We start from the raw sequence: 12,888 nt of genomic DNA, 5'->3' as shown, positions 1-12,888 counted from the left end.
GAAACATGTAAGAATTACTAATAGTAAAGTGGATGATAGTCTGGTTAATTGCCAAAATAATGGTGAAATTACCAGTGCTTGCTGTAATTTTAAATAATTGGCACAGCTACTTCAGGCCAGAAACAAAGTGCAAGGTTAAATGTGGACTTGTTGGACCAAAGGGCCTGTTTCCACACTGTAGGGATTCCATGATTCTATGAAATGCAGAAACCCTCAGTTTACAATGTACCTGCTGTTAGCTTCTTGAAGAATAAGATGCATGAGCTATGGGCACAGATAAGCAAATGGGTGTATTGCCCCATGGCTATGATCAAGACTTGATGAAAGGTGGGCAGGATTGACAGCTGAGCATTCCTGGATATAGGATATGAGATTGAGAGGGAGGTAGATGATGTGGAGGGCCACAGTATTTATCAATGAATCAATTGTAGCAGTGAGGAGAGATATCTTGGAAGAATTGTCGAATGAGTCATTATGGATAAAAGTGAAAAAAAGCCCAAAAGGGGCAAACGAGCTGCTCAGTGTATACCAGGAGCCCCTAATCTGTTAGGGCGAAACAGAAGATAAAACCTGTAATTGTACCTTGCAAATTAAAACCATCTGAGTTAATATTTGAATGGTTAAAATCTCCTATTACTGCCTTATTATGTGTAATCAAATTTCAGAGAGGTAGAAGGCAGTAAATGAGATTTTAACTACCCAAATATTAAATGATGGTTTTAGTGTGCTAGATAGGGAGGGAACAATATTCATAAATTGCATCCAGGAAAGAATTTTTAGCAGAATGTAGAAAGCCCAACAAATGAGAGAGCAGTTCTGAACCTAACATTCTGAACCCCTTTTGGAGATAGCAATCAGTTAGATTTAGGATAGTTATGGAAAAGGATAAAGATGAGTTGGGAATTAAAGTTCTAAACTGAATGAGGAAAGACTTCAGAAATGAGAAACACAAAGGAACCTGGGAGTCCTAATTCTGGATTCTCTTAAGGTGAACATGCATGTATAGTTGGCAGATAGGAAGGGAAATGTAATGTTAGCATTTATTTCAAAAGGGCTAGAATACAAGAGCAGAGATGTATGGCTGAAGCTATATAAGGTTCTGGTCAGACCACATTTGGAATAGTGAATCATTTTGGATTTTGTATGTAGGAAGGTTGAGGGGTCTCTGAGCATGGCAGAATACTGAGAGGCCTGAATAGAGTGGACATGGGGATGTTTCCACAAGTAAGAGAGACTAGGACCTGAGGGCACAGCCTCAAAGTGAAGGGATGACTCTTTTTAGAAGTGAGATGAGGAATTTCTTCAGTCAGAGGCCAGTGAATCAGTGGAACTCACTGATACAGAGGGCTGTGGAGACTAAGTCACTGAGAATATTCAATATAGAAATTCTTGATTAGTAAGGGAACCGAGCATTATGGGGAGAAAGCAGGAGAAATTGATTGTTAAGAAATATATTAGCCATAACCAAACAGCAAAGCAGACTCGATGGACAGAATGGACTAATTCTGCTCCAAAGGCTAGTTTTACTAAATTAAGATACAATTTGGCCCAAGTGCACTGGGAGCAGCTACTTGCAGTTAAATAACTTCTGTGCTATAGATATAAATGTAGAACTTATTCTCTTTTTGTTTTTTTTTAAATGGAACATCCATTGCCATACCGATATCCCTCCATCGTCTCGACGTAGAGTTGGCAGCTCTCTAAAATTACTCTGGATTGTCTAGCAATTATTTTCCTGCACACTGCTGTACACAACTCATGACGAAGGTCACAGGAAGATGATTTTGATTTAAATCTCTTTTGATCACTGAAGAGTGTAGCATTTGTCTGCTTGGGTACGCTCTGAAAGTGGATGCATTGCGTAGGCAGAAGTAGAGTAGTTAGAGGGAAGTAGCCATTGGATGAAATATCCAGGAATACTTCCAACCAGAGTTGGTAATCTTCCTTGGAGAATGAACAAAAGTGTTAGATTAGAGATACATACTGCATGAATTCAAGGGTTGAGGGATGTTCTCTCTAAGCTGATGGTCAATAATTATGGGTATTTATAAAGTGTTTGATGTTCTTGAGCTGCTATTCTGCTGGCTCATGACATGATCCTCAGAGAAACAGCAGCACTTCTGATTTTTGTTTTTAAAAACGTTTGCGGAGAGATTAGACCAATTACTTGCCTTGTAACTGTGGCCTGGGGTAGTTCATTACTGATTTTTAAAAAAAATTGTGGTACAGTGGGGTATTACAGTCCTCAAGTGACCTTCAAGTACAGTATTTGGGAACATATCACATGGGGAAACTTCACATCACGCTATGGCTCACTTTAGAATAAGATTGCACCAGAGCATACATTACCAGTAGATGAGTGGACGTCTCTAAGCAAAATGAAGGCGCCTTTTTTGTTATATTTTGAAGTCAAAGTATGATAGTGATACTACCTGCCTGCTGTAGTCAGTGGGTGGGGCAAGAGTTTCCAATCCTGACTATATCCAGAGGCATTCTCAAAACTTAGGCAGCATTACCTCAGAAAAATGTCTATATCTACACATTGTGACATTTATGGATAAATAAAAGTTTCAGATGCTGCTTTATAATTGACCATTGAAATTTTGAATTTGGAGTGTTGGTATTCTGTTGTTTGATTGTCAATCACTTGGCCATTTTAAACATGTTTACCAGATCATAGAATTTGACCACAGATTGTGGATTCCATGTCCATTTATTTGTCGGCTTTCAGTTGTTGCTTTGGGTTATCAAGAAGCAACCACATTAAGTTGCAGATGAGTAAAGGTTTTGTGCTTTTGGGTTACACAGAGCAGGTCTGGTACTAGGTTACTGTATTTGAGTCATTCTTTCTAAATTTGTTGCAAAGAATCGAATGCCACCATCAAATTGGAAACCTAACTAACAAAGCATTACTAAGCTGACTAAGGAGGATTTTACAGCAGGATTTTGTTAAAAGTGCACATTTAGTCAGAGACTCTAATCTGTAATTTGAGTTTTAAATTTGTTACTTCCCCATTAGAACAAACTTTAATCCTGCTTCCAATGAATTATTTTATTATTGGGAAAGGATTTCAGCATTTTAATGGTAATGTCTGATAAGGCGTATGTTTTGTTGGCCTTTTCCCTGCTTTGGCAGGCAGTTTGACAAGATTGGAACTCTTTACAAATTACTTTTCTGCACTAAAGAGCCTTTCATTCTTCTTCCCTTCCTATCAACTGCACTGGCTCCATTATCCATATTCACACATCTCATTTTGTCTTTATTTGGATCTTGATCTAGGAGTTGCCCTTTGTTGCTTTTTCTCCTGGTTACTGGAGGAGAAAGTGAGGTCTGCAGGTGCTGGAGATCAGAGATGGAAATGAGCGCAGCAGGTCAGGCAGCATCTCGGGAACAGGAGAATCGACGTTTCGGGCATTAGCCCTTCTTCAGCCCTGAAGAAGGGCTAATGCCCGAAACGTCGATTCTCCTGTTCCCTAGATGCTGCCTGACCTGCTGTGCTTTTCCAGCAACACATTTCCATGTCCTGGTTACTGTGTCTCCAATGGGTCACTTCTTTCTCTTACTTTCTTTAATAGCTTCTCTACTAGCTAATGGGAACAAATGATAATGGGACAAAATAAAAGCCTGTTTCGTACATTTTGGTGAAGAAGAATTTTTTTTGTTGGAACCAAAATTATTCAGAGAATTGCCAAAATGTGCAAATTTAGTTTTCTTTTTAAATCAATAATATGTCACCTTAAATTTTGTTTCTAGGCAGCAGGACTGTCTTGCCCAATCCTAGCTGTAACTGGATCCCCTACCTGGGTGATGGCATCCATTTGATCTTCCCATGTGAACTATTTCAGAAAGAAGACCTTATGCTGCTTTAGTTATCCTCTTTTGAAGCATATTCAGAGTAATGGAAGGAGACAGTGACATTGTACATTGTGGATCATCATTTGTGAAAATTGAAAGGCCTCAACTTGTGGAGAAAAGCAACACCACATCAGAAGTGTGGAGATATTTCGGCTTCCAACCTGGCAGTGATGGTAGACCAGAAAACATTGAAACTCCTGTCTGTAAAATCTGTTTCCGTGTCATTCCAGCAAAAGCTTCAAACACAAGTAATCTCTATGCACATCTGAAATCGCAGCACCCTCATATTTATATAGAAGTGAAAGGAAAACCCAACCAGGCACCACCAACCACTACAGCTTCTGGGGAGCCAGGCAGGGAACAGACCGCCACCATGCGGGAGATCTTTCAGCGAAAGGATAAATTTGATCCAAAGCCCAGAGAGCACAGGGAGCTGACTAAGGCTGTGACTTACTATGTCACCAAGGACAGAATGCCCCTGAGTACCATTTCCAAGCCTGGCTTTCAGCACCTCTTGAGCAAGTTCAACCCAAGGTATGAGCTGCCAAGCAAGAACTACTTTTCCAGAGTAGCTATTCCATCACTTTATGCAGATGTTCGCAAAGTTGTTGAGAAAGAGTTAAAGAGTGGAGATTGTTTTGCTGCAACTGTTGAAACATGGACAAGTAGGAACAATGAAATGTACCTGACATGTGGGGTTCAATATGTAGACAATGATTGGATCCTCAAAAGCCATTGTCTGCAGACTCAGTATCTACCAGATGAACACACCGGTCAGAGTCTAAAGTGTGCCCTTGAAGATGTGCTGGAAGAGTGGGGTCTAGACCCAACCAACCTTGTAGCCATCACTACTGACAATGGACCTGCTATTAAACATGCCTGTGAGTTGCTAGGCTGGAAGAGAATAACTTGCTTCAGTCGGAACTTGCAATGTTCTCTCCAAAAAGGTCTCGAGGATTCCCGCATTGAACGAATCATACAGTTGTCCCGTCAAATATTTTCTCAGTTTTCACGCAGCTGGAGGAGGAAGCGGGATTTTTCTATAGCGCAAAGTCAGAAAGGGCTTCCAAGGAATTCACTGAAAGCAGATGTCAACAACCATTGGGGGACTACTTTGAATATGTTGGAAAGATTTCGTGAGCAGCAGGATGCTGTCAGAGCTGTGTTAGCTCATGATCATAAAATATGTCGCCTTGTTCCAACGTGGCAGGACATTGATGTTCTTGAGTCAGTTATAAGTGTTTTACGTCCTTTTCGTGAAATGACTGAAGCCCTGTCTTCGGAAAAATTCATTTCTATTTCAGCAATAAATCCTCTTATAAAGCACATTTGCAATGATCTTGTGAGAGAGGAACAAGAGGAGTTGACTCTTAGTTTTCTCATGAGAATGCGAATCAAACGAGACCTTGAAATGCGATATGGAGACCCAGACTTGGTTCATTTTCTGGAGAAAGTTACATTCATTGATCCCCGCTTTGGTCCCACTTGTGTAGACAATCTAGAAAATGTCCTGCAGCAAATTAAAGGAGAGATTCTTGCTGGAAAAATAGCTGAAGAATCATCATTGTTTCAAATTAACTTTGATGGCTCAACTGTTTCTCCATTGAGCTCTTGCAGCTGGTATGATCAAGATAGCCCAGGGCCAAGTCAACCAAAGAAGACCAAATATGGTGGGGGACTTGCCAAGGTATTTGGAAAACAGAGTGGAGATGGAGGTGCAGACAAAGTGGTGACGACGTCTGTGTCACTACAAGAACAGCTTGACCGAGAACTGGATTTTTATTTCAAGGAGCCTAAACTCTCTCTAGAGAGCTGTCCTCTTCAATGGTGGAAAGCCACTCAGAATTGTCTGCCTTTACTGGCAAAGTTAGCCAAAAAGTATCTCTGTATTTCAGCAATGAATGTGGCATCAGAGAGAGCATTCAGCAATAGTAGTTATGCACTTACTGAGTACCGAAGCAGCGTGAAGCCAAAACATATGGACCAGCTGGTGTTCTTAGCTGAAAATCTCCCATGATGGTAACATTTTTGAGAAGATCTGTTTTTAAAAATACAAAGGTGAATTGTGGCAACAATAGTTGAATGTTCTATGGAATCTAAAAATTAAATAATTATATCTGGATCACTTTCAGGGTAGGTTTGATGACCTCTCTAAGCTGGTGAGCATGGGATTTGCCCAGTAATTACTAGGAGTTAATCTATTATTTCTTATCAACTTAAATGGTGGTTTGTTGTATACATTCACCCAGAAGTATGTTACTGGAGTGTTGTCATCACTTAGTCTTGGTTTCTTATCTTACCCCCATCCCAAAGCCAGAATTGATGTCTCATGTTTGTGTTATGCTTTATTCAGAATGCTGGCTAAGAACTGACAAAGCTTTCATCCAGCTGAGGTATGAGCAACAAGCACTTGAGGTAGAGGCTTTCCAACCTTCTGGATTCGACTTGCAAATTGACGAGCTTGAGCAATCCTATTGGCTAACATATCGGTTGCATGTTTGACTTACAAAGAAATTGGCCTCTATTATGATCTGCTTTGTATGTTGTTTCGGTCAATGTCACGTGATCTTCTCTGATGCATGCTCAACTAATCTGTGAAGCACTGCTAATGAACTTTCCCAGCTTATTGGGAAGTGCGTACTGACACCCCACCAGCGCTAAAGTATCAACAGTGTGATAAAGGAGATTAGATATTAATTTCATATCCCTATATATCAAGTAGTGCTTTGAATATTGTAAAAGCATGTTTGATAATGTAATTTATGAGCTACATAGAGTTCCTGTAGGTGGAACTGAATACTTCAATATATTTGGCTGTCCCACAATATTTTGTACAGGTCATTAAAAACCTTATGTATAATGTACATTTCTTGTCCACTAATGTTACTGTCTGTAATGCATCGGTTCTGCTGTAACGCATGTTTCTTCAATGAAAATCGGCTTGAACGCGATTGAAGATTTTAGACAGCTACTTGTAGAATGCAAACTTTCCTTACCTGTATTGGCTACAATGCGATTCCAGCCCCGTTAGTTTAAAAAGCATGGTTATTGTGCGATTTTCTTATAACACAAGATTGCACGAGAGCAGAATTATCGCATTATATCAGAACCGACTGTATTTTTTATATGTGCACGTTTGAAAGTTTATGTTGGAATACTTCAAAGTAAACATTCATGCAAACTTCTTTGTCAACATATCTTAATGGAGGAAGCAAATTAACATTTCAGCACCATGATTTGTTGATGAATCACTCAAATAAAAAAAAAGTACCTTTCAGTCACTGAAATTTCTTATGTCTAAACTGTGTGTTTTAAAACAAAATTTTAAATGTGAAACTTAATTTTTGACTACATATGTATTTGAATAACTATTTAATCTTTTGAATTGTTTATTGTGTCTTTTTAATGTATTTAAATTTTTGTTTAAACATCTGAGCCTCTCTTAAAGACTTAAGTTTGAACTTGATAGTTGAATCTAAAACAGTGCCTGGTGTTAGATAAAGATAGATCCTGCAGATCAGGCACAGGATGTATGCTTAGCTTCCCCAGACGACTTAAGTAATATTTAAGCTAACTAAATGAAATATATGATCAGCAGCTGCTTTGTTTACAATGAATGTTTGTTCAGTAATTGGTAGAACTGCCCATATTTTGAATAATGTCTTGGGTTCTTTTGCATCTGACTACTGTGGTGAATCCCATTCAAAAGCCATCGTTTACTCAGTGTGACACTGAAGTGTCAGTCTAGATTGTGCTGAAAGGGACTTGAATCCACGACCTACTTACTAAAAAGTGAAACTGACACACAAGTTCTGTAAATTTACTGATCACACCTCGTAAGGCCATGTCGGGATGATGTAGACTACAAATAGCAAGAAACACAGCACCAATTTCTGTAGCACCGAACTGGAAGCAAGCTTCCAGTCACAACAAATACCCTTCCACCATCACCTTCTACTTCCTGCCACTAAGCTAATTTAGGATCCAGTTTGCCCAATTGCCCTGGATCCCTTGCACTCTTTCCTTCTTGACCAGTCTCCCATGTGGGATATTGTAAAACGCCTTTCCAAAGTTCATGTAGCCTACATCCACTGCACAACCCACATCTACAAATCCAGTCACCTTTACATTTCAGTCAAACCTGCTAGACATGATCTCCCCCTCCAAGGCCATGCTGACTATCCTTGATTAATCCTTACCTCTCTAAATGGAGATAATTCTATCCATCAGATTTTTTTCCAGTAGTTTCCACGTCACTGATCTTACACTTGTGGTCTATAGTTCCCTGATCAATCTCTAACACCTTTCTTGAATCATGGTACAATATATCTCTGTCCTCCTTATCCTTATCCTCATCCTCATCCTCACCACCACACCCCCCCCTCCCCCAACCCACTCTCCCACCTCGTTCCCCCCCCCCATGACCAGAGAGAAATTGAAAATTAATGTCCAGGTCCCTGCAATCTCCTACCTTGCCTCCCGTAGCAGCATGGAATGCATCTCATTAGGCCTTGAGAATTTATGCACACTAAAACTGGTAATACCTCCTCTATCTCAATTTAATTTACTCAAATTTATCACAGCGCATTTCCCTCATTTCTAAACTTATGTCTTTCTCATCTATCACTACTCATATAAACTGCTCATTTAAAGCCTCACCTATATTTTCAATTTGCCAATTAAGTCTCTCTTTCCCTGGTTATCCTCTTGCCCCTAATATACTTGTAAAATGCCTTTCAATTTTCCTTTATTTTACCCAACTGTATTTTTTCAATGCCCCTCTATGCTTTGCTGATTTTTATTTTAAGTATCACCACCTCCACCAGCCCCACCCTTCCCTGCCCCACACTTCCTTATATACCCCTAGGGCTTCTGCTTTTCCAAGCCTTTATAATCTATCATAACTACTGTAAGCTTCATTTTCTTTTCCTCCTTATCCAACTGAGTACATTCCTTAATCTCCAGGGGTCCTATGGAATTCCCACTCTGGCCATACACTGACAATGTTTCTTTTTTGAAAGATTCACACTACTCCAGTATAGATTTTCTAACAAGCTGCTGCTGCTCAGTCCATTTTGGTCAGATCCTGTTTTTATCGTATTAAAGTTGGTCTATCCCTGAATTAAAAACCTTCATTTCTAACCCATCCTTGTCCTTTCCTTGACTACCTTAAATCTTAGTGAGTTATTTATCTTAATTTAGTCACAGGATGTCACGTTACTGGCTGGACAGAATTTATTGCCTGTACCTAGCTGCCCTTCAGAAGGTGGTGGTGAGCTGTCACCTTGAACCACCGCAGTCCATGTGCTATATGTAGACCCACAGTTGACATTTGAGAGCAAGTTCCAAAATTTTAATTCAACAACATTGAAGGAACAGCAATAATTTTCCAAGTCTGGGTGGTGAACATCTTGGAGAGGTACTTTCAGGTGTTAATGTTCCCATGTATGTGTTGCCCTTGTCTTTCTAGATGGAAGTCATCATGCATTTAAGGTGCTCCCAATGGGTTTTGCTGAATTTGTGCAATGCATCTTGCAGATGATTCACTCAGCTGCTACTGAGAATTGGGGGTGGAGGGAATAAATGTTTGTGGATGTGGTGCCAATCAAGTGGGCTGCTTTTGTGCTGGATGGTGTCAAGCTTTTTGAGAGCAGTTGGAACTGAACTCATCCAGACAAGTGAGGAGTATTCTATCACACTTCCAACTTGTGCTTTGTAGATGGTGAATAGGTTTTGAGGAGTCAGGAGGTGAATTACTTACTGCAAGAATCCTAGCCTTTGACCTGCTCTTACAGCCACTATTTATATGGTTAGTCCAGCTCATTTTCTGTCAAGTGATGCCCTCCATTTGACAGAATTCCGTGATGGTAACACTTTGAATGTCAAGGAGCAATAGGTAGATTGTCTTTTATTGGAGCTAGCCAGTGCTTGATGCTTGTATATTTTGAATGTTATAGTCATAATTACCAAAATGCTGTCCCACTGACCATTATACCACTCTCCTGCCTTTGTTCCCTAAAATGATGTTCACCACTGGCCCCATCTCTTGTCAGACTTTCTTTGTGCTGGCCCGAAAAGCTCTCCTGGATACATTCCAACAATTCCATCCCCTCTAAACCTTTTGCACTTTGTCTGTCTTAGTAAATATTGGGCAAGTTGAAATTCCCTATTAATATTACCCTATTATTTGTACACGTTCCAGAATTTGTCTCTGTATCTGCTCCTCTATCTCTTGCTGGCAGTTTTGAGGTTTGGAGTATAGCCCAACAATGTGACTGCCTGCTCTTTTTGTTTTTAAGCTCTACTCATAGAGTCAGAGAGATGTACAGCATGGAAACAGACCCTTCGGTCCAACCCGTCCATGCTGACCAGATATCCCAACCCAATCTAGTCCCACCTGCCAGCATCAGCCCATATCCCTCCAAACCCTTCCTGTTCATATACCCATCCAAATGCCTCTTAAATGTTGCAATTGTACCAGCCTCCACCACTTCCTCTGGCAGCTCATTCCATACACGTACCACCCTCTGCGTGGAAACGTTGCCCCTCGGGTCCCTTTTATATCTTTCCCCTCTCGCCCTAAACCTATGCTGTCTAGTTCTGGACTCCCCAACCCCAGGCAAAAGACTTTGTCTATTTATCCTATCCATGCTCCTCATAATTTTGTAAACCTCTATCAGGTCACCCCTCCGATGGTCCAGGGAAAACAGCCTCAGCCTGTTCAGCCTCTCCCTTTAGCTCAAATCCTCCAACCCTGGCAATATCCTTGTAAATCTTTTCTGAACCCTTTCAAGTTTCACAACATCTTTCTGACAGGAACGAGACCAGAATTGCCGGCAATATTCCAGCAGTGGCCTAACCAATGTCCTGTACAGCCGCAACATGACCTCCCAACTCCTGTACTCAATACTCTGACCAAGAAAAGAGAGCATACCAAATGCCGCCTTCACTATCCTATCTATCTGCAACTCCACTTTCAAGGAGCTATGAACCTGCACTCCAAGGTCTCTTTGTTCAGCAACACTCCCTAGGACCTTACCATTAAGTGTATAAGTCCTGCCACCTGCCCTAAATTTTCTTTGACTGATCGTTTTTGTCTGATTGTGTGCCTATGAAGCAACCTGGGACATTTCACTACATTTACGTTAAGGCACTAGAAAAATGAAAGCTACAATGTAATTTGCTGGCCTTGTTTTTTTGATTGGAATCAGGGAGCAGTATAGTGGATGAGAACAGCTTCAACATCAAACAGGTGGCATAGGATCAGCCCAGGAAGGCCCTTTTACCACCAAATGACCACTCCATCACAGGAACATCGCTGAGGCGATTGAGGAATGCTGGGAAACAGATAAGCACTGTCAGCTGGTCACCATGTTAGTCACAAATTAAACTAATTAGAGGCCACAATCAGAGAGAACTGAGCCTGGGACAATCAGGCAATTGGATAGAGATTGAAGGAGGGAAATAACTGAAATCAGGGATTCTGAATGTGGCAAAGAAAATTTGCGGTTTGAAACAGTCAGCAAACACAAATAAGGGGAGACGGTGGCATAGTGACTCTACACTCGCAACCCAACGACCCAGGCTAAAGATCTGGGACATGGTTTCAAAACCCACTATAGCAGCTGGTGGAATTTAAAAATCTACAATATAAAGTAACAATGACCCAAGACCACAACATCAATTGCCATAAAAACCCACCCGGTCCCCTAAATGCCGTTGGGGAAAGAAATCTGCTATCCTTCCCTCGAATGGCCGATATGGGACTCTCGATCTACAGCCATGTGACTGATTATCAACTGTCCTCAAACAGCCGAGCAAGCACTCAGTCTGAGCAATTGGGGATGGACAACAAATGTTGGCCCTGTTAGTGACTCCTGCAGCCCATGAACAAATATATTTTAAAAGAATTCACTGTGCTATATGGTAAAAGTAGGGAACCTGTACTTTGATGCAATATCAGATACTGTACTATAATGCAATCTGAGTAACAGTACAGGAAATCCAGAGATGTTTTCAAAACACTCAGTGAACAAGGGCCTATTTGATGTAACCCTTACCTATATCAGCCACAATTCAATCCTTGGTTTCTGTTTAGTTATTTGAGGATCATCGATGATATTTTACCTTTTCCCCAACAGTCTGCTTCAAGAGGAAAAACAAAGGTTTCATACAATGAATTTTCAATTCGCTTTACCATAAAATAGTTTTTCCATCATTTTTTTAAAAAATTGCATTCACAATCATCCTACTCTGTGATAGTTGGACAGCCTGTTTATTCAACTTCCTCCGGTACCAGACAGAGTGACTCAATGAACATACTTAATTCAGAAAGATCCTGCCAACTTTTGATATGTCCGTATGACCTCAATTGAGGAACCTTCTAAGATATAATCCTTCCTTATTGTAATAATTGACTCTCTTTTACATCCCTCCCTCTCTCACCTAAAGATTCTGCAACCTGGAATATTGAGCTGCCAGTCCTGTCCCTCCCGAATGTGTCTATGGTAACAATGATGTCATGTTCCCGTCTGTTAATCAGCACCTTCAATTTTTGTAAGAGTCCTTGCATTAAAATAAATATCATCAATCAAATTGAGCTCCCTTGTGTCATAACTATATGTTGTGTCTATCAAATTGACTTCGCGTTTCTTTGGTAATTGTCTGTCGTTGGTCCTGTTGCGGTTCAGGAACAACCCATCAGTCTTATACAGGTTCCATCTTCCCCAGAGATCCAAGAATCTAAAATTCTTTCTCCTCCACCAAATCTTCAGCCTTATGTTCATTCACTCTATCCACCTATTGCTATACTCCTTAGCGTATGGCACTGGGGAAATAATTCACTAATTATAATTTTTGAGGTCTTGCTTTTCACTGCCCGGCTTCATAAATTCTTGTTGCAGGACTTCATCCTCTTTCTGCCCATGTCATTGGTACTGATGTGAACTACAATCTGTGACTGTTTGCCCTCCCCCTTCATGCTGCCTGTAGTTGTTAACTGTCATCCTTGACCAGGTAGTCAGCACACTCAC

The 12,888-nt window shown here is 40.6% G+C and overlaps 2 protein-coding genes across 6 annotated transcripts in view; both read left to right on the top strand.

Annotated features, from left to right (window-relative positions):
- The window catches only part of LOC148147993 (E3 SUMO-protein ligase ZBED1-like), an 86,664-nt gene extending 74,219 nt beyond the window's left edge, over positions 1-12,445 (top strand). For 3 of the 4 annotated variants that reach the window (XM_087994535.1, XM_087994533.1, XM_087994534.1), the window contains exon 2: positions 3,755-12,445. In XM_087994535.1, the coding sequence (XP_087850661.1) occupies positions 3,900-5,873 (1,974 nt within the window). In that variant the 5' untranslated portion in view covers positions 3,755-3,899 and the 3' untranslated portion in view covers positions 5,874-12,445. The remainder of the gene's footprint in view (positions 1-3,754) is intronic. The other variant, XM_087994536.1, reaches the window with a different exon arrangement.
- Positions 1-12,888, top strand: part of LOC122559133 (testis-expressed protein 264) — a 299,939-nt gene that overhangs the window by 116,921 nt on the left and 170,130 nt on the right. The gene's annotated exons all lie outside the window — the stretch shown is intronic.

The sequence above is a fragment of the Chiloscyllium plagiosum genome, unplaced genomic scaffold (assembly GCF_037043375.1).
Source record: "Chiloscyllium plagiosum isolate Xiang-an unplaced genomic scaffold, Cpla_swu_hap1 HiC_scaffold_14, whole genome shotgun sequence".
NCBI lineage: Eukaryota > Metazoa > Chordata > Chondrichthyes > Orectolobiformes > Hemiscylliidae > Chiloscyllium > Chiloscyllium plagiosum.
This window is presented reverse-complemented; position numbering and strand designations above follow the sequence as displayed.